Below are 22,835 nucleotides of genomic sequence, written 5' to 3'. Positions count from 1 at the left end.
AAGAAAGTTGTTGCATTTTAGAAAACAAGATTTTAAAACAAGGAGTGATACTCATTTTAAAGTTTTTTCCCATTTTTCTTGCCTTCTGTTTCCAATTAGCTAGTGAGCGAGCTCCCGGACACATTCTCAGTGGCCCAAATAGGTTTCCCAGGGCAGAATGCTTCATTGTAAATCTGCTGAGATATCCCCAAGGCAGATGAGCAAGAGGTCCCAAGAAGCCCTTTCTTTCCCTGACACCTGACCTCAGATCCTCAGGTTTGCTGAAAGGTTTACAAGAGGCCCCGGGGCCCTTCCCCACTGCCCCATCCCAGCAGAGGAGGCTCCAGGTTCTTACAAATTCGTGAATCTCGAACGCCTGGGTGGCTCAACGTTGGGCACCTGCCTTTGGCTCAGGTCGTGATCCGGGGATCTGGGATTAAGTCCCGCATTAGCCTCCCTGCATGGAGCCTGCTTCTCCCTCTGCCTGTCTCTGCCTCTCCCTCTGTGTCTCTCATGAATAAATAAGTAAAATCTTAAACAAAACAAAACAAACAAAAAACTGTGAATCTCTAAAATTCCCCTCCCCCCAATTTTTGGGATTAACAGGGCTAGCCATTTTTATTCTGTGAGAATGTGTGCAAATAAACTATACTTTTATGGAACAAACAAAAGAAACTAGAGAGTCAAAAACAGGTATGTAAAACTTTTCTAGACACTTCAAAATGCTCTATAAATTATTTTTATGGCGATCTCTTAACAAGTGGCCCAGAGAAAGAAAATAAATGGTCATTAATGGGGATGCCTGGGTAGCTAGCGGTTGAGCAGTCCTGGAGTCCTGGGATCGAGTCCCACATCAGGCTTCCTGCATGGAGCCTGCTTCTCCCTCTGCCTCTTTCTCTGTGTCTTTTATGAATAAATAAATAAAATCTTAAAAAAAAAAAAAGTCATTAATGCAATAGTAGCCTTTTCCATAGAAAAAACTTCCAAACTCTTTCTTCATATGTAAGAAAGAAGCAGGAGCCCTTCCAACTTGATGTCTGAGCCACAGCGGAGATGGTGGTGCAGTTCTTACAGATTCAGCCACCTTCCCCAAGGGTCCCTCTCCTCGTCCCAGAAGCCATTCCCTGGTCAGTTATTGGGATCCACTGGCTAAGTCACTCCTAGTTCCTCCACACATCATACTTACTGCATACTTACACCTCCTAAGGAAAAGCTCTCAGTACATTTAAAAATATAACAAAGAGGATAAAATACTGGCTTAACAACTGTTTTGGTAGATGATTTTTTATACGGAATTCATTTTGCATCTAATAGTTTATTTTTATTCCCGGTTGACTCGGAACTATGCAAATTTATTCATGAAAAATGAATGAGCAGTAAAACCCAATGGTGCCCATGAGCTTGGTTCTCTGGATTAAGAGCCTCGTAAGAGGGATTTATTAGGTGTTTCTGAAGGCCTTGTAGAGGCTGGGGTAAAAATAAGGCATATTTTCAACCTCTAAGCTTGAGGCTAAGCTTCATGCACTGCTAAGCAGGAGGACAGAGGAGTGATCATTTTGTCACCTCCCCTGGTGAAGAGATGCTCAGAGACACTACCCCTAAATGACTTCTCAATACATCTGGATTTGAAACTCCATGCAAGTCCTGGCATACCCAGAGACAGGGCTTTAGGTCCAACATGGAAACCACTTTCCCCAACGCCCGGTTCCCACCTGGGAAATGGTGACATATTCCCCACCTGGACCACATTCCTGCAGCCCTCGGGCACTGTCCAAATTGCAAGGTCCCCCCTGCTGCTCCGCTTGTCTATTCACCCACTCCTCTCCTACTCTCTCCTCCCTCCCAGAATGTTTCCCTGGGCTGTCTGCAAACCTCCCAATTCCTCTGTAAAATAAACACCTGTATATCTTGAAGCTTTCTGCAGAACAGATTCTCTCCCAGGACCCCGACTCCCCATTAGCCTCCTGAGGAAGGCTCTTGTTCTCCTCCATCCTGCAGGCAGGAAAACCTCTCCTCCTCTAAGCTGAACTACCAGCAATACAGCCCCAGTGCTCATGTGTCTTGCCTCTTGGTTCATGGAGAATGCTGGAGCCCAGCTGCTGCCCTCCCGCCCCGTCCCTCGATGCCTGTGGGGATGATTCACTGCCCTCACAATTCCTGGACTGATTCCATGCCAATGACCCTGACCTTCACCCTGCTTCCTGAAAAAGTTCACAAGGAAATTTTAATGTAATAACATCCCACTCCCAGGCCTGACATTCTTATTCCCTCAGCTCTGTCATTTCTTTTCATCTCTTCCTTCTTTTTTTTTTTTTTTTTAATTTTTATTTTTTTTCTCTTCCTTCTCTTCTTAATGCCACCAATCTTCCTCAACTTCTGGTCCTGTTCCCCTGCCTCTTACCTGAGTCCCACCCCATGCTGCACCCTCACCGTGGCTGGGGGGCCCCACAAGCCCTCACCACGATGCTCCTCTCTCTACTGAACCTGCTAACCACTTCTCTCCCTACAATGTCATGTTCTGGCTCTACCTGCAAAATCTTTACGTTTCTAGGAAAGCAATTTGCCTCCTTATTATAATAAAAACTAATTTTCAAGTGAAGAAGAGAAAGAACAGTCCCAATTGTTAATGTGCCTTAAACAGTTTCAAGTTCTACAAAGCTACCAGCACCTTGAAAAATAGTAATTGTGAGGGTTCTTTTAAAGAAAAGATTAGGATGCTTTGAAATTAACATATTAATTGTTTATATGAAAATAATGGATTCCATTGCTTTTATCCCAAATTCTGATTTATTACAGATAACAAAGTTGTGCTAGTGTAGAAAACAGACAAAAAGTTAAATAAAATCATGTATTTAAACATGTTTCAGGCAATGGATTACTGAGTAGCTTCTAGGAAACTATCAAATTATTTGAAAACCTTTTTATTCCCCCCAATGGACACAATACTCATTCTACTTAAAAGTGGCTTGAGGGGTCTAGCAGCCACTCTAACTACCCCTTACCCTTCCCAAAACCATACCATATCTACCACATAAATGTAAAAATGCCTGCTCATCAAGGAGAGAAAATTTGGGGATGGTTAAACAATTGGATGGCTTCCTTAAAGGCTGAGATTTTCTCTACTTCATGAGCTTCCCAAATACCTGGGCCTACATAAAACGTATCTATCCAACTGAATTCTTTGTTATCTAAAATAACCCTAGATCCAAAAATCCAAAGTCAACTCAGCTCACTCCCCATGCTGACTTGTCCCAGAAAGGATACTTACTTGTAAATTGTAGTCTTGCAGAATCTTCACCAAGGAATCTCTCAAATTGGGAATCTCCATCCCTTCCTTAATACGGTGAATCAGTAGGATTGGGTCCACATGCGTGCCAATGTTGTTCAACAAGCCAGTAATAAATGCTGCAGAATACCAGCACAACAATTAGCATGTTGGCAAGGCACACAAGGCAGTTTTACGCCAAAAGGGATGCAAATAAAAAATTACTTTTTTTTTTTTAAGGTAAGTGTTAAAACCATTTGGATTTCTGAAGTCTCAAAAACTAACTTTCCTTTTACTTCATGATGTATAGGAGGAGCTCCATGAGTTACAAGGAGATGGAGAAGAGGTGATTACTGGAACACAGCTGGTAGTGGCAAAGGGATACAATTAACATTTCTAGAGAATTTACACTACGGCTCAGCGGTCACACACTTTTCTTCAATATTCTGCAAGGTACAAATGTTATTCGTCCCTTTTGCAGGTAAAGCAAATGGGGTGGTTAACTAATTCATTCAGGCCACAAAACTAGCAAGCTAAAAGCCCAAATTCACCAGCAGGGCAGACTGCAGGCCCAGGTCATATGTGTTCCATTTCGCTCACCCTGCTTCCTTGGACATCTGTGAGTTACAACTTTATCACGCTGACCTAGATTCTCAAAGATGCACATGCCTGTGACCATCTACATCTGAATTTGACTTGAATCACATTATCCTCTTGTATCTCTTATGAAAATACAAGCATAAGAGCAGTTTCTAAAACCTGAAAATCCTGAAACAGATAAGCCTTCTTACTAAAAAATGGTGGGAAGGGGGCCAACTTTAAATCACTACCACCAGTTTCTGAATCATTTCTAGATCTTCACAAAAGGGTCAGGTTACTGAGAGGTGCCTGTATATTTCTTTCCAAACCGGGAGACCTGATGGAGACAGTCACACAGAGGCACTGCACATGCGCACGCGCGCACACACACATACTCCTGGTGCTGCACTGAGGAAGTGGGGCAGGACAGGACAGAGACTAGGTACTGTCAGGGCAACAGATGTCCAAAGATGGTCAGTGTCTAGTGACAGTTCAAGGCTGCCCTAAAAAGAGACTGGTTAGGGCTTTATATTTTCAAAACAAATGCCCCTGTATTCAAACTGAAAAAAAAAAAAAAAATGAAGTCATATCACATTTATTCAATCCGGGTACAGTATGGAGGAACACGCTTCATAGGGACACAGTGAACAAATAACATCAGGCAAACTACCTGTTTGCTTACACATTCAGGTAATGCAGAGTGATGAGGCTCCAGGCTTCTCTGCACAGAAGGAGTACTAGACATCGTTATAATGTACCAAGCCTATTTTTATTATGGATACTTCACCATATTTTTCACCCAATGTGTCTTGAGATAGTTCTTACTCTAGACATAACTGAATGTACTGAGAGAAAACAGGTCTGATCACAGATGGCTTTTCTGCTTACGTGGTTTGTCGATGGAATATAAAATCAGATCTTCCCAGAGTTCTCCATCATCTTGCTCCTTGGCAAATTCAATTGCTTTATCAACATCATGTAATTCCTCCATGATCATCTTCAGGGCACTTCGGCTATTACCCATTCGGCCTAGCAAAGATGTGAGAAATACTTCATTTACAATGCTTTTTAATATTAAAATATTTTTTGTATGTATGTACGTATGTCTGTCTCTCTGTATGTATTTGAGAGAGATAGAGCACAGCAGGAGGAGCAGCAGAGGGAGAGGGAGAAGGAGACTCCTCACTGAGCAGGGAGCCTGATGCAGTTGTCAATCCATCATGATCTGAGCCAAAGGCAGATGCTCAACTGAGCCACCCCCAGGCACCCGACATTTAGGATGTTTTAATAAAACTTTTTTGAAGAATCAACATATCTCTTGTTTATGTATCTTCTTCTGTCTTGAAAGTTAAGACAAAAGCATATTTTAAAAAAAATTTTTTTTAGCATATTTTCTTATGTGACATTAGCATTTACTATTTTTAACATACGGAAACAATTACCTCCTATTTACTGGGTGTTTCCTTTGTGCTGTATATACTCATTTAAGTGCTTCACATAAATTACATCATTTAATAATTACTATAATCCAACAAGGTACGTTCTACTATTATTTCTACTTCATGGAAGAGGATACAGAAACATTAGTAACCTGCCAAGATCATACAGCTACTAACTGGCAGCTCTGGAATCTGAACCCAGGTCCCTCAGATTCCTACTTCCCTCTGTCAGATCGATACTTCTTTTGGACATCTTCATACCCAGATACAGTTAAGACTTATAGTTCAGACTTTTATTTTTTTTATTTTTAAAGATTTTATTTATTTATTCATGAGAGACAGAGAGAGAGGCAGAGACACAGACAGAGGGAGAAGCAGGCTCCATGCAGGGAGCCCAATGCAGGACTCGATCCCAGGACTCCAGGATCACACTCTGAGCTGAAGGCAGGCGCTCAACCACTGAGCCACCCAGGGATCCTAGTTCAGACTTTTAAAGGCCTTGGAGCCATCTGTCTCTTTAGGTAGCTCTGGATTTGGTCTTTTGATACACTTTGTGCCAAACACAAACTCAACTATCAGAGGGCTACCTCATTTCCTTCTCTTCCAGATTTGGGGGAAAGCCTTCCAATAACCCTTATAGTTGGGAAATGAAAGCATTTACCAACTATGCTTCTATTAGGTCAATAATCTCTATATGCTTTGCTTATTGACCTACTGGCATTTTAATGGCTTTAGCAGTTTCCAGGAGTTTTTAATACAGGATATGTAGAAAGCTTTACTCATAGGAGGGGCAGCAATTGAATCCTTCTCATTCTGAGCAGCCATTATCAATGATAACTGCTGGCCTGCAAATAAAATGATATCCAATTTGTTATACCTTCTATAACATTTTGTTTTTCCTTCAAATATTATTCCCATTTTTTAGGACTTAAAATTGGTTAATTTTTAAAATGTACATAGGATTTTAAAATTTTTACAACTTTAAAAAAGGAGATTGTCTCCTTTTATAAGTTCCCTACTTGCTTGTCTACAAAGACAATATGACATTATGACAAAAATGGACTCCACTGGCATATTTTCTGGGAAGTGATGCTGGAAAAACACCTAAAGTTTGAACTCCACGTTTATGCTACAAATATCTGCACAGAGCTTACTTATGAATTCTTCAGGCATCTACACTGCTTGTATGCAAGTGGTTCATTTTGGAGGAATGTGAAAGTAAGTCTGACATATATGGAGGCAGTGCCAGAGGCCTGGGAACAATGGAGAGCTGGATGATACTAAAAAGTTTTCCTCTCTCCAAAACTTTCATATTCATTGCATTTTCTCCATTTACTCAAGGTGTGATTACTGACAGTGAACATTATTTTCTACCAAGATGATGGTAAAAGAGGCTAAAAAAAAAAAAAAAAGAACAAATTAACCCTTCTACAATTCATTTTTGAGGTGTGAGCCGATACAGGCTTATTGTGCAATACTCAGGTGTTATGTAGATAGCGTTTCTTAAATAATGCTTCTTTCTCTACTGAGCTGTGAATCCTTTTGTATGAGTTAGATTATTTTTTTTTTTTTAAGATTTTATTATTTATTCATGAGAGGCAGAGAGAGAGAGAGAAGCAGAGACACAGGCAGAGGGAGAAGCAGGCTTCCTGCAGGGAGCCCAATGTGGGACTCAATCCCAGGACCCTGAGACCACGCCCTGAGTCAAAGGCAGACGCTCAACCACTGAGCCACCCAGACGTCCTTGTATGCATTAAATTTTTATAGAGACTAGCTCTACGCATTGTGTGACTTTGGTCTAAAATCCATGTCCACTCTTAGACAACGTACATGATGTTACCACAGTGTTTCTCAGCTTACAGGGACCAAAAGTAAAGCTACTTACTAAGAAGATAAACGGTCTCTTCTACGAAGTTTCTCTGTTGACAGATCTCAAGAGCCTTCAAATAAAGCAGGGTAAGAACATTACTGTGGGCTACCAGACAAGAATAAGTATTAATAGATTCACTTAGACATACAAGTTTAAAAGGATGTTTCCATTGCCTTGCTTTAAAAACAAAACAGAATAAGCAAACAAAACACAAATCCTAGGTTTTGCTGGTGATTGCCCTCATTCGCCTCTCAGATAAGTGCAGGACTGAGCACAATTTAACCAACAACATATATGAGGCAACTCAGAACACTACATGAGCAAAAGCAGAAAGCCAGGTGCTAAAGAAGGCCTTTCCCACCAAGTTTTCACTCAAGGCTCTTTTAGGTTTCTTCACAGCACTGCTCCGCACCTAATTCCCAGTCGCTGCTTCAAGCTCCCTGTTCCCCCCACTGGAGTGTAAGCTCCAGGAAGGCTTTGCTAGTCACCGCTGCATGTTTCCAGGACTCCACAGAGCACAGCTCTGATGGGTAAATACACAAAGACAGACCGAATATTTCTATTGCCAGCTCACAGGGTTTAGGAAAAAATTCTGCTCAATGATCCGTCAAAAGTTGGGGCAGGGGGGAACATATCTGACCATCAAGAAGGATCAGAAAGGAGAAGATCAAGTAAAGAAACGAGGGATTCCACAGGTGACTGTTTATTAATAACTGAGTAATTCCAAATGAACTGGTACACATTTACCATCCATTCTGCTGGACACTGGAGGGTCAGGTGGGATGGAGATGCAGAGATGACAGTATATAGATGACAGAGGAGAAGGGGTGGAGGGGAACATGTGGAAGCAGCATGCAGCCACCCAAGGGAGCACAGGCTCCAGGGAGGCTCACAGAGATGCAATACCACCCAATCCCATGACCAGGGGAAGCATGAATAGAGGACCCTGTGCTAAGACAGGGGAATGAGCCCCAGTGTGGCCCTCTTGTAAAAAGCTTCACAGAAGAGGTGGCATTTGAACTGGGTGTGGCATGACGAGTATGCAATCACCAAGAAACCTCATCTCCCACCCCAGCTATGTAACTGCTCCACCTTGGTGCTCTGCTCTGACAGCCGAGAATCTTCTCAGTGGCCTACGATATATCCATGACCTGCCCTGCCTTTTCGGGCAGCAACACCTCTCTCACACCCGGCTCATCCCTCCACTGTGGCCCTTCTGCCTGTAATGCAGTCCTCACTCCCCACCCTCCACCCTTGGGACCACATGACTCAAGCCCTGTGCCCCGCACAGTGCCTGGCTACTTGTGGTGTGCAATAAATATTTTCTTAAATAGATGGGCAGGCAGGAAAGGTTTCAGGAGGAAGATCACTGGGTTGTTTAAAAACAAGAACCAAAGGGGAAAAAAGAACAGCAGAAGCTCACCAGCTCTTTCAGTTCAATGACTTTTCTTGGGAAATAAAGGAGCTGGTTTGGACATTTAATTTTTGACTCAAAATTTCTATGTAGAATATATATATTTAAGTGTGTGTCTCTGGTTGGAGAGTAACAGCTAAAAGGGAGGAAAAAATGTTGGTCATAGAAATCAATGCTGGGGGCTCAGGGCATGGCGGGGTGGGGAGGACTCTGAACCAAACATAAAAATGGAAAGAACATCCTACTTTAGAATTACAGTGAAATGAGGGGAGTCTGAAATACACAAAGCATTTAAATGGGGAGGTAGGAAGACTGGAAGGTCACAATGAAGGGGAAACACTATTATGTGGCAGAGGTAGCCAAGCTGCCCCCCAATATCCTCTACCCATTGTAGAGGGTAGACAGTAATAAGATTTTAGGTGGGTTGTGTGACTGCCCAGAATTTATTATTTTTTTTATTTTTGTTTTATTTTATTTTTATTTATTTATGATAGTCGAGAGAGAGAAAGAGAGGCAGAGACACAGGCAGAGGGAGAAGCAGGCTCCATGCACCGGGAGCCCGACGTGGGATTCGATCCCCGGTCTCTAGGATCGCGCCCTGGGCCAAAGGCAGGCGCTAAACCGCTGCGCCACCCAGGGTTCCCACTGCCCAGAATTTAAACAACAATGTCCAAGCCTCCTCAGCCATGGGAGAGTCGTATGACTGATGTCCCCGCAGGGAGGAAACATAGCAGTTTCTGGCAATATTCTCTAAGAAGCAATGTGAATCAACTTTTGTTTTCTTATTTTTAGTCCTTTCACCCCATCTGCTCTTGGAAATATGGGTAATACTATCTTACAGCACCAGGTGAAGGTCATACAAGGTGAGGGAATGAGAGAAAAGAGCCAGGTCTCCGACTGTGTGGCACGCTGCCATCAGCAGGGCCATGCCACCAGGATATCCATGTGCCAGAGAACTAAACTGCTACTCTACTGAAGCCATTATTATTTTGGGATTTTTATGACTCATAGCTGAATCTAATCCTAACACTTAGAAAAATCTTCATTAGTTTTGATTAAAAATATGATTTGCCTTATCTCTATACTGTCATGCTCATAAATCAATGGAACTTTCTTACCAACTCCCTATCCTTCTGGAATGATACTAGGGCAGAGACAGGATACTCATGAGAGAAGTAGTGAAAGGAAACAGCAAAAAATAAGAAGTTCAGAGGACCTGGGACCATTCCAACAAAAAGTTGTTGAGAAACCAACCGAGTGCCCTGATTCACGTGAGGTGCTAGAGATACAGATGGACAGTTTATGGCTGAGTGAGACTGCGTGTGCACAGATAAACAAGAAAATGTAATACACGTGGATAGGTAGACTGTTCAGAGAAAGTGTGAATAAGGATGAGTATCTATAAACCAATTTTGTACTTGGAAATTTACTGACACCTTAAAGTACCATTCTGAAGTTTTCAACAAAACCATCCCCCCTTTTCTTGAACGTTTGTGAACATGCTTGTCTCAAGCCACATAGACTCTGTAGTCTACAGGCTCACCTGAGCTAAGACAGTAGGCATTTGCTATATGAGGCCATTTAAATTTAACGATTCAGTTCCTCACTAGACACTCTTTTTTTTTTTTTTTTTTTTTTTTTTACTAGACACTCTTCAACTATTTCATTGCCACATGTCAGCACATTTTCATCACTGCACAACATTCTAGGGGGTAGTGCTGCTGGAAGCTCTGTTAGATTATCATAAAAAATGACAAGTCCTGTGAGAAGAAATATTTAAAGGCAAATCTGAAGTCAAGGAGGGTCTGGAATGCAAGCAGATGTGTAATGCTAAGGTCAAAGATAATCTGAGTCCCTGAAACTTGAATTTCACAGATTTTTAAATGTTTTATGACTAGTTTCTAACAGTATCTGAAATTATTTTCTTATATATGAGAAAGCAGAGATTCTAGAAATCTCTAGAAATTTTGAGTAAAATGTAAAAAAAAAAAATTTCTGGTACATAGAATTTTTCTATTTTTGACACAAGTGAAGCATAAACTGTTTCCCCAAATTCTTGAATGTTCCTGGGCTACCGTGCTCCCTCTAGAGGAAAGAGTAGGGAAAGTAAGATTTTTAAAGCCAAGAGGAAGAAGACACAGACACACACATGGAAAGGGAGAATCATAGTAAAAGTAAAAATGAAAAGACAGAATAATGACATACACTGAGTAAAAAGCTATACAAAAGTAATATTTTAATATTCCTTTTCCTGATTCAGTATAAAGGCAAAGGGAAGAGTTAGAAATTTGGGGCTGACTAACCAGTACCTTATCAACTATAAATTAAATAAGGATTTCTACCCAGCCCTGACCAAGCCATCGTTTATCCAATCTTTATATGGCATTAATGGGAATCTGTAAACCTTCCATCTCCTGGCTTTATTCGTGCAAATTCATAAATACTGCCATGTTGTAAATGCCATTAGATATGAGGGAAATCATAAATTCAGGTATAAATTCTCAAAGCTGCAAAGCTGATATTCTGCTTTTAACTATTCTAGGCATAAGGCAAATGAGGCTCACAAATGTAAACTACCACCTGATGACCACACCTGGAAATTACTGGAGAAAGGGAGGGTTAACAGTTTAAAAACTGATGACTTTCATGATTCTTACAATACTAAGGAATATCTTTTTTTTTTTTTTTTTTTAAGATTTATTTATTTTGGAGAGAGAGAGAGAGGAAGAGAGAAGGAAAGTGTGTGTGCAAGAGCCGGCAATGGGGCAGAGGGAGGGAATCTCAAGTAGATTCCCTGGTGAGTGGGGAGCCAACAAGGGGCTTGATCTCATGACCCTGAGATCATGACCTGAACTCACACCAAGAGTCAGATACTTAACTGACTCTTTAATTAATTTTTAAAACTTGAGAAATGATTCCTCACAACCATGGAAAGAAGAGGGGACCTGACTTAAGGGATCCAGGTTCTAAGTCTCGGCTCTCTGACTTATTAGCTCTAGACTCTGGGTTGTTTCTTTCAATTCCTTAAGACTCAGCTTGTTGTGAATAAAATGACTTTATCCACCTACCTGCGCTTTTGTAGAGATTAAATAAAAAGAAGGTACATGAAAGCACAGCTCACGTTATAAAGCACAACAAAAACAAAGGACTTTTACTGTCTTTTTAAACTGCTGTCAGTGTTATAAATTCCTACCACCTCTGTATCTCCTTTAGAAGGAACAATTTCATAAAAGCTTATGGTTAATTTTGGGATTTATGAGTTGTGGTGATTTTCAATCCTGAACTCTGGTCTTTGATAAATACTGCCACCTTGGGAACATCACTTTCTTAAAGGCTTCTGATGTGATATCAGGGTCTCCACAAAGTTGTTGGCCAAATATTATGGATTGTGGGATTTCAATCAATACAAACTAAGTTTGACTGGGATTCTTGAAGATTTCAACCAGCTGTTACTTGAAGTCACCCCTCCTCTCAACAATTACCCAAATCCTCACAAAGGCAGACAATCAGAGGAAGACAGTACTGCTATGCTGCCCGAAGTGAATTATCAACAAGGGTGGTGGTGGTGGTGGTGCTCAACAGGCTCCGAATAATGAAACCCTAAACACTTCCCATTTAAAATAAAACAAACACCAAATTACCACCAAAACATCTATAGGACTCTATACACTCTTCTGAAATAAAGATTTTTTTTTTGGTGAGTGCATTAAAATTTTAAGCTCTTAACTTTACATTTAGTAGAAAACGATACCAAATTTTCTGAGTCTCTCTTTAGACAAAACAAAAACTGTACTCATGACTTTTATTCATTTATCATGCCTGCCATGCATTTAAGGGGGACAAATCTACTTTGCTTTTTATGAATTGTTAGCTTTTTCCAGAGTTTCAGTATGCATAAAGGAATTAACTCTAAGATGATTAAATGTATATAAAGTTCTTATTTCTAGGGAAAAGGAATGAGATCTTTTATGAGTTAATAAAGTCCAGAATATCTTCTTTAACATGGCTTTATGTCCCCAAGCAAGGATAATGATAGATATTTTTTTTTACAAACATAGAGATGGGTATACACAATGGATCCTGATGAGAGATAATCTCTTACAAAGATATCTCAACGATCTGTAACATGAAAGCTTGTCTAGAAAGTTCTAAGAAAGGTAGATTACTGACTTATTTTTAATGGCACGCTTCTACCATTACCAGCTCTAATTCATTTTATTCAAAATTCTCTTTCAGGGGAAAACATGAGATAACTTAAACTCTAATTGGTTTCACTATGCTTTTGTTGAGTTCTTTTACGTGTGAACTGGTTCTTCTCAGAAAAATTCTAAAAGGTCTCTACAATGCTCTAAGCAAGTTCTAGATACTAGGAATGCCACGTGTCAGTTGCGATTTTCTGATGCTCCCCTTTTAGGTAAAATAGAGTGTCTTCTGTTGAGCACTGTGAGACTGGAAAATGTAAAGCAGATGGATTGGAAGTGTGTGAGAAGCACAAACATTCTGGAATCTGGGTGGCACCTCTGCACCTGAGTTTAGTGAATGAGAAGGAGCCCTGGGTGGCTGCTGATCACGGGTGTGGGGCTCTGTTGGAGGAGTCAATCACAGACAGCTCTGGACTCTTGAAAACAAATGATATTTCCTCAAAGAGTGAGATATAAATGAAGGGGCATGGTTCAAAGAATGACATTCTCACATTGTCCCCCTAGATTATAGATTCTGTAGTGAGAAGAGGGAAACATTTGCTTTTATTTTTAGAACAAGATGATAAATTTCCAAATCTACTCTTGAGAAAATGTTTTAGGCTCCAAATTTAAAATGTTAAAGTTTTTCATAAATTATTATGGAGGTAAGATATTTTTTCATTAACTGAAGATTTTGAAAAGCCACTCAGCTAAAACTGGTTCATAATAAATCCAATTCATTTATCAACATGGCTGAAGAGGCAAATATAAAAGTTGTCAGTGCATATAAACAGCATGTTATCAACTTTTTAAAGATTTTATTTGAGAGAGAGCGTGCGGGAGAGCATGAGGGGGTAGTGGCAGAGGGGGAGAGACAGGGAGAGAGAACCTGAAGCAGAGTCTGCACTGAGCACAGAGCCCCACTGGGGTTCAATCCAACAACTACCAGAGCAGGACCTGAGCTGAAAGTGAGAATCAGATGCTCAACAGAGTGAGCCACCCAGGTGTCCCTCTATCAACTTAATGCCTATCTCTAATGGGTCAAATACATTTTTTTGTTTTGTTGATACATACAGCTGACTAAAAAGTACTTGTTATCTGGCCATCTGAATTTAGTAAGATACCCGCAGATGTTAGATAGCTTTCCAACCGTATGAAAAACCATGGTAAACAACACTGGTGGCTATATTGGCTAAATGGGTAGATTGCCCATTTCCTGGTATGTATGTGTGAAGTTTCAACTGTGTTCCAACAGCAGGCTCCTAAAACTGATTCATTCACTCACTCACTCACGATGCAACAAACATTTAATAAGTGTCTAATACAGTGCCATGGCTGCTGGGTTTACCAAAATGAGTGGGACAGACTTCTTGTCCCTTAAGAATATACAGGACAGTGGGAAAGAGACTAGTAACTTTTTACAATTATAACAAAACTTAGTACAATAGAGAAATGGAACATAGTGTGATAAAGAAATATAGAAATATATGATATGGATGTGGAGAGCAGATGGGGTGCAGGACCCTAAGTCACTGACCCTGAGTCTGGAGCAACCGCTTCTGGCTTGGGATAGCCTGGGTCACTCACTCAGCTTGATCTTAGGCCCCACTCTGACCCTGTTAAACTGACTCAGAGTCCTGACACTATTTTTGCTTGATGGTTGAATAAAATGACTTTATCCACCTCCCTGTGCTAGAATCTAGAGTTCTACACCCTGGATTAAACCTTTAATTAAACCTGACCCAGAAATGCTTTAGCTCCTCAACAAAATCTTAGCCAACAGTACCTCCAATTTTCATCGGAATGCCCCAGAAAAACCTACTGCCTTGACAGCAGCAGTCACTTCCCCTGAACAGGGATGGATGAGTGATAGGAAGACTAGAATGATCGACAGCTTACCAACAAGGACAACTTTTTCACTGGAAGTATGTGAGACAAGTCTGTGACTTACCTTTTCAAGTGGGCAATGGGTACTATCTCGGAGAAAGGGAAGTAAGTTTGGTCGATCATATTCAGCATAAAGGCTAATCTGTTTTTCATGGTAGCGCTGCCCCTTATGATGGTCTCTCTTGAAAAGCTTATGCAGATACTAAAAAGAACAAAGGAACAGACCATGAATATAAAAATATGAAAAGCAATACCTGTTTAACATTGCTGCGTTCAGTCCTACCAGCCTCCACGGAGAGCCAGGACAATCTGACACTCTCTCTAGAATGGCCTCGAGGGACCTGGCTCCACTACTTACCAGCCACCTGACCTGAACAAGTCACTAACCTTTTTGTGACTGAGTTTATCTTCCAAAATCTCACTGGGTCATTGTGAGGATTGGTTGCGTTGCCATTTGTAAAACTCTCAGATCTACATTGATACGCCTGGCATTTACTGAGCACCAGAGACATGTTAATGGTAGCTGCTAATATCCTCACCATCATCCACATCATTTCAGAAATAAATGCTTGATTAGTGGCCTTCCTGAATCCTAAAAATTCTCGCTTGTCTTTTACATAAAAGGGGTATAGTGAGACAAGAGCATGTTCTTAAAAACTCAAGCAGTAAGTGCTAAATTAATTTTCATACACTCTGCATCTGCTCTCTGTTAAGTCTCATTGAGCTCTGTGTCTGCAATGAAACGTTGCCTATACTGGGGACATCGAAGGTAAAAAATCAAGACGAATACAGGTGTTCTGAACCAATTTTCAAAACTGAGTCCTTTCCCTAGCTATCTGAAAAAGTCAATGGACCTCAAAGAAAGTGAGTCATTCACTTTCTACTCAGAGGCAAGATTAAGTCTTTCAATATATTATGCATCAGTTAGAAATCGATGTCCAATGTGTACTTAATGTTAAATGTAAACGAACACCCCATAAAGTACCAGAGGCAGAAAGACCTGAACACGCCAATCACGTAAAGTGAGGAAGAGAACACTATAGTGTGTCCCTGAAGCTGACGCTGTACACAGGTTTGCTGGAGTTTGACCTCCACTAATGAGTCAACCAGGCCATATGCACACAGATAAACAGCTCCTCAGATCAACTGGTCACGTCTCCCTGGGGCGAGGACAGGCAGAGAGTGGCCAGCACTTCCATGGCATCTGACGGAGGCCCTACCTATCCACTGGCACTGGGTCAGTGTGTGAGCCAGACACGTGGGGCCGCCTCCCAGAGGCACAAACAGGGTTGGGAAGGTGTCACATCGCCAAGGCAAATTTACAGAGCCATTCCGTTGCCTGACAGGGAAGATGAGCCATGTTAGTGGGAGCTGTGCCCTCATTTCAGCACTGTACTAATTACACTGTCACACAGACACCTGCCACCAGTCCTGTCTTATGCTTTCCACAGGCTAGAAATCACTGCTTCATCACTCAGTCCCCGGGGCGGGGCGGCACAGTGGCACCTTGCTTGGGTAAGGCCATCTCCTTCAGATTTCCCATCACAAATGGTATAGCAATGGCTTCTGCACAACCACTGACTAAAACAAAATGGAACAGAGTACCTCACACTTCGATCCTAGAGTCTTTAAAAGTTCTTGTGTAATACTGACTGATGAATAAAAACTCGATCCCGAGCCTCCTCCTTCTGCAGTGCAGAGGTGGGCAAAGGTACAAGATCCCCCATTGAACTGGATGCCCGTGGTCCTACTGGCACCTATTTTCCCTGAGACTTTCTCTTTTATCATTGTTAAAGGACACAGATAACATGTACTCCTGCTTTCTTCTCATGGTGACAGCAATGCAGGAATCAAACTAGCCTCCCAAGGGAGTCTAGAATGATAGGCCTTCACAGTACTACCTCCAAGACCAAATGAGAGAAGCGGGAGGGGTGAGGGGCAGAAAAACGAGGCTCTGGTCTTGGATCCTTCGGAGGTGTTGCAATTTATGGTGTAACTATATTTAGTGTTAAACACAGAAGCAAGGTACTTACTCCTAGGCACAGTTTGGTGGCACAAGCATGAATAGGATGAATTTTTTTTCAATCACAATCCAATGGTGAGTCCAAGTTAAAAATCTGATCTGTAATTAGTCCTTAGCCAGGGCCAGAGCACATGCCATATCTTACTAGTTATGGAATACTGTCGGTGGTCAAACTTGCAAGCTGAGGGGTGACCTGAGAGAGCTCACGCCACTTCTCCCACACCAGAACTGAAAGGTGGCTTGCCCCCACAGTGCAGTCAAAAGGGCAAATGAAGGTGGTTATGCTCACCACATGCTGCAACTCTGGTCTATCTTCCAGTTCTTCCACTACTTTTTTAATCTAAGGAGAAAAGAAGTTTGTAAACATTGATTTATGAGGACACAAACATAGCTGCAAGATTATCTGGCAAACAGTTCTCCTCTTTACGGCAAGGGTGTTCCCATCTAGTAACACGTATAAAAAACAAAAGACACTCACTGAAATTTTATCTTCATTGTCCAAAAGCATGTCAACAGCTTTCTGGAATAAAAAGAAAAAAAAAAAAAAAAAAAAAAACAGCCAGAGTCACTGACACCTGCTGTGTGAGAAGAGAGCGCACACACAATGAATTGCACATGCTGTCCCTTTTTTTTTTTTTTTTGTCCCTTTTTTCCATACATAAGGGTCCCTTTACTCTATAGTTGCCCTTAAGGGAGATACCTGTGAAGAATGTGTTTTGAGACGTGTCCCAGTCTGAGGCCTATGTTTTGCATGCCACTCAAACAGCATTCTGCTACCACTCCCCAAACAAAATACAGCTTGTCTATGCACAGTTTAACCTCCATGTTATCTGCAATATCTCCACAAGTACTCATATGACTCTCGCTAGTTATGGAGACCGTATTATTTCCTGGACCACAAAAATGAACTTTGCTTGCTGCCACCTGAACCTTCACTGAGTCCCTCTACAGATTTCACAGATGTCAGGAGCTGGTCTTCCATGGAGAGGAGGGTTAGAGCCAGAAAAAAAATAAGATACCTGAAGTTTCATAATGATATAAAGCTTATGGACTTGCAACACTTCCTTACTATGAACACTTCATAAAACACAAAGGAGACAGTGTCTGTAACAACAAGTGCTGGGTAGACAGCCCACCAGGCTGAGTGCCATCCTGGCTCTCCTGACTCTGCTCCTACCCAGCTATCCACTCTATTTTTTCCCTCTAAAACAGGAGGATGTTAAAAGAGATTATCCGTAAGGTATCTTTTAATTAGAAAACTATGATTCCTTAACTTTGGTTCATACTCTTGAACAGCAATCAGTTTCAGCTCATTCATCTTTTTTCTATAGCTACGTAAGCCAAACTAGGCTCTTGAGACACACGGCATGGAGGGGGGAGGTAGGCATAAGGCAAGAATGGATATGGGGAAATGTAATTAAATTTTATAGAAGCACTTCATCCTCTTAATCACCTTTTGCAAAGAAGCAGAACCTCTGCACCTGAACTTCTTCACAACTGCACTAATTCTTTTTAGATCAGTAGTCCTTAAGGACTTGAATCATTCACTATGAAAAAAAGGGCTAAAAGCATCTTTCAGGAAAAAGTAGTAGATTTAGCTCCTATTTATATTAAGTTTAACTTTATGAACACTAACCTACAGCACATCTATATATAGTATACATTTATACACATATACATAATATAGGGCATAATACCCTTAAATGCAATTAAATAGAACAAAAAAATCCAAGTAATCCCTCTGGAGTTTCACAGGTTCTACTCTTTAAACTTTCAATTTTCTGAAGAAGTACTGGGTTTTATGAACTTCTTTACTTCGATCACTGTCCTTTGTAAAAATGTACACACACACACACACACACCACTGTGAACTGTGGAGGCTGGGTGACCTCATTAGTCAAGCAATCCACTGTTCGAATTTGTCATACAATAAAATAACACATTCCACATGTCTGAGACCAATGAAAACACCACATGCTAAATCTATGAATGCTAATGAGTAAAAATTACAATAAATGGATCAAAATAGAAATCTACCTAAGATTTTAATCCTGGGACATACAATTAAGAGAGGTGAATGAGCCAAAGTGTATGGCCAGTTTCTTTGTTTCTATGAATTGTGTGAATTGTTTTACTAAAAAATTACTTCGCACACACAACTTTCAAAGTTCCACATCAAATTCTGATTGCTTTTACAGAATAACCACATCAAGTAAAGGATTCAAAACATCTAGTGAGGGTCAGCATTCTGAATATGATCAGCGTACAGCCCAACTATGTGATTTATTAACTACCCCAGCATTTGAATCGATGTCTAATTATTAAAAATTTGGAATAGTAAAAATAAAGGGTCAGTACTAAATAAGAAACACATTACCTCAGAATCAAAATCCATTAATAAAACAATTTTATCCTTGATAGAACTGAAAAGATTATGTTTGTGGATCAACTGGAAAACATCCTTGTGTCTTAATGTTAAGTATATTTCCAGAGCATTGCCATAGTTTTTGTCATAGGTGTACCTGGTAATACAAAATTTTTACATTCATCAACACATCTAATTAAAACACACATGTACGCATGTAAAAATCATTATTTTGCATTATGAAAAATTTTGTTTAAATAGAAAGTCAACTTTATTTGGAAAACTATTCCTTGGGATTTAACTGTATGTGACCAGTATGTACTTCTTTCTCACAGCCTTGCCTCTCACCTCACCAAAATTTCGGAAAATGGACAATGCTTAAGTAATAAACATTCTCTTTTATACAAATTTTCAAAATTTCTTCATAGAAATCCATATACCTAAGAAACTATGATCCAAAATGAAGGAAATTCTTATTCTAGTAAAAAAAATTCAGTTAAAATTTCTACAAGCACTGTTCAGCTGGCAAATGGATTATATCCCCAAAACTTATTTGTGAGGGGAATTTATAAAGCTGACATGTGTTTTTCTGTTGAAGCACTGTTTTTCACATTAATTCCTAAGCCAGCTCCCGAAAACCAACTGAACCTAAATTGTACTGTGAGTCCATTAGTAGTACTAAGAATTACGAGTAGTTAGTACTGCAGAACCCAAGGAACATCTAGAACAATGTTTCCAGAAGAAAATGGTCAGTGTTTCAACTCAGAGAGTAACAAACAGCCCTGAACTCTAGGCCGGTTGGGTGAAGCTTTCTTGGTCTTGGCAAAAGATAGAAGGAGATGGGGGAGGGGTGGCTTGAGGTGGTGGGAATGCCAACACAGGGCTGCAGCAAGAAGCACCTTCCTGAGATTTCCTGCAGTTATGGCTTCTCTTTTCACAAGCCCAGAGCTCCTCTAGGGCATGAGTGCATCCCAGGGATATAGAAGAAAGCCTGGGTTACCGAAAGTGCCCAAGAAATTTGAAAAATATTAACCAAGCTCCCATTTTCTGAGCTCTGCCTCAGTGCCAGGCACAGTGCTCAATTAGTTCTTACTTATGACCTCTCCTTTAAACCTTGATATCATCCCGTAAGGAATACATACAACTTACAGAGAAGGAAATCTGAGATTTGAAAGATTAATGGACATGCAGATCCAAGAATGACAATCCAGAGCCTCTCCGGGAAAACCAATGTTCTGGTGCAATCTAAGACCTGGCTCTCTTCCCTCCCTGACCCACTGCCCCTACGGACGTAGTCCGGCTGACAAGAGTTCCTCTCTGGGAAACAGACCACATTACAACCATACAGCCTCACATGTTTTCCTCACCTGCTAGCTGTTTACTGGAGGTTTCTTTTTTTCTTGTTTTATTAAAGATTTTATTTTTTATTCATGAGAGACAGTGAGAGGCAGAGATACAGGTAGAGGGAGAAGCAGGCTCCCTGCGGGGAGCCCAATGCGGAACTCGATCTCAGGACCACAGGATACGACCCTAGCCAAAGGCAGACTCTCAACCACTGATTCACCCAGGTGTCCCTCACTGGACATTTCTGAAGGGACTTTACCAAGAATGAATATAGGAAAATGGTATAAAAGGCTCCCTCCTCTGCGTCCTCCCCATGAAGAGTCTACTAGGTCTAAAATATGAAAAACTTTCATGTAGGTCAAACTGGAAAAAGAAGCACTAAATTATACTCACAGTTCAGCCAGGGTTTTGAGTAAGGTTCTATTCTGACTATCCTTCTTCAGGTGATCCCGAACTGCTTGCACAATTACTGAATTGTTGTACAGATCTCCAGGCCATTCTCGGATCAGAGTGGCAAAGCCCTAAAATCATGAGGGACAAACAGAAGAACACTCTTTATATAGGGTAGCAATGCAAATAGTTTAAACAATACCTAAAAGTATTAATGGAAACAGACAAAATAATTTTACGATTAAACCTTTGGTCCCTAAAGAACACATCACCCACTTTCAGACTCTGGGTTTGGAGGTGGCGAGGGAGGCAGAGAATTACTGCATGCTAATCTCCATTTACTGTTCCTGGTAGGTGGTGCCATCCACTTCTGCTCTTATTTGATGAAATGTGCAAGTTAGCAAGATGCCCTCCTGGTTCTTCAGTAAAGTAACACAGACTTTAGGTTTGATCTGCTCTAACCTCAGTCTGGACGAACTGTAACATTTGGTTGACATCTTGAATATCCTGAAGACAATGTCCAAGCTGGCTACTTTCCCCCAGCTTCTGTGCCCTTTGGGTCTGGCCTCCCATGTGCACTGGGCAGCAGATGTCACTGCACAGCCGGTATGACGGCAGAGGCTGGTTTCCACAGTGGAATCACTGGTACCCTGCCTTCAACAACCTATCATCTTTGTCCTCTTTCCATTTTTCCCCCACTTTCCATTCTTGCCTCTGAACCTAGTTTTATTTGGGATTTGGAACTTTGGCCCAAGTCTTCTCCCCTAACTGGATCTCAAATTTTGTCGTTCTGATAGAAAACCACAGATCCTCCAGTTGGATTCTATTTCTCTCCTGTGGTTAATTCTTGGCCAGCATCCTGGGCAGTCCCTACACTCCTGATTCCTGACTTTAGAACTCAAATTATGGCAGAGTAATTTACTTACTGATCCTTGACAGTTTGTAGAGAAAAACCTTAGATGTATTCAAGACAACAAATAGTACAAATCTTCATGTTATTGAAAAAACTATTATTAATATTAAATATCTTAACTAATACTTTAATAAGCTACTATGAATTTAGTTAAGTGACACTTAGAAATGAAAATAGTGCTGGAATGTGCATCTGTAAAGTATGACAATTTGGTAAAAAGAGAACCAAAAAGAATCAGGAATATAGTCTCCATTAAAGTCCTATCCAAGTAACCCTGGGAAAGATGGCTAAGAGAGCAGAATGACAGGCAACACGTTTTCCAGTCAAACTGCAACCTTTCCACAGAAGAACATGACTGCAGCTTGACTTGAAAGATTTGGGGAGAGGACGTCACTAAGTAAAGATGATCTATTTTCTAAAACCATTGAATCAGAACATTAAGATGTTCTTTGAACCAAAATGATACTTTGGATCAGGTTTCTGTTTAAGTCTCTGTGATGTATTAGATACAAACATCTGAAAAACTTCCCACCCAAACACTGGCAGCCCTCAGTAGCCCTGAGACCAGAAATAATACTGTTTGGGAAAGGAGGCGGCTTGGCTCCATTTCCTCTTTTCCCTAATTCATGTGCCAGCCTGGCAGTACTGCCGATTCCTAACACAAAATAAGACAAAAGGACCGGTCATACTGTGTGATAAAAACATGATGCCTTCAACATAAACTGACATAAACACTTAAACTCATTTCAGATCAGGCTCTTCTCTGCTAAATTGGCTCTGTGTAACCTCGAATAAATATGCTAAGAAATACGAATGCCATCAACCCTCTGGCCTTTATTATTCATCAGAGGACATGGTTATGAAGCTGTTATAATTGAGTGGGTGAAGTCAGAGAATACCTTGGTGCTCATCATAGTAAGTACAAAGTTAAAAGGTATTTACTGAATGAAATGCCATAGCAATTGTCCCACTTTTAATATGCTCATATATCTGCCATTAATATCATGAAATAAAGACTCATTAACTCTTTGTGGAGCTCCGATGGCGCCATCACTTGGTGCCTGGTACTTATAAAAGTAATTCTGCTAGGTTATAAATAAAAAGAGAAAGCTAAGGGCATCTGGATGGCTCAACAGTTAAGCATCTACCTTTAGCTCAGGTCATGGTCCTGGGGTCCTGGGACTGA

General features: G+C 40.8%; 1 protein-coding gene across 2 annotated transcripts in view; it reads right to left on the bottom strand.

Moving 5' to 3' along the window:
- VPS41 (VPS41 subunit of HOPS complex) overlaps positions 1 to 22,835 on the bottom strand; it is a 167,783-nt gene that overhangs the window by 7,758 nt on the left and 137,190 nt on the right. Inside the window, exons 18-25 of one of the 2 annotated variants that reach the window (XM_038562670.1) lie at positions 20,740 to 20,867; positions 19,015 to 19,159; positions 17,116 to 17,157; positions 16,927 to 16,977; positions 14,679 to 14,816; positions 7,148 to 7,202; positions 4,712 to 4,852; positions 3,248 to 3,384 (exon numbers count right to left, since the gene is read on the bottom strand). In XM_038562670.1, the coding sequence (XP_038418598.1) occupies positions 3,248 to 3,384; positions 4,712 to 4,852; positions 7,148 to 7,202; positions 14,679 to 14,816; positions 16,927 to 16,977; positions 17,116 to 17,157; positions 19,015 to 19,159; positions 20,740 to 20,867 (837 nt within the window). The remainder of the gene's footprint in view (positions 1 to 3,247; positions 3,385 to 4,711; positions 4,853 to 7,147; positions 7,203 to 14,678; positions 14,817 to 16,926; positions 16,978 to 17,115; positions 17,158 to 19,014; positions 19,160 to 20,739; positions 20,868 to 22,835) is intronic. The other variant, XM_038562671.1, reaches the window with a different exon arrangement.

This window comes from Canis lupus, chromosome 18 (assembly GCF_011100685.1).
Source record: "Canis lupus familiaris isolate Mischka breed German Shepherd chromosome 18, alternate assembly UU_Cfam_GSD_1.0, whole genome shotgun sequence".
Taxonomy (NCBI): Eukaryota; Metazoa; Chordata; class Mammalia; order Carnivora; family Canidae; genus Canis; species Canis lupus.
The sequence above is the reverse complement of the archived record's forward strand: the minus strand, read 5'-3'. Positions and strand labels throughout refer to the sequence as shown.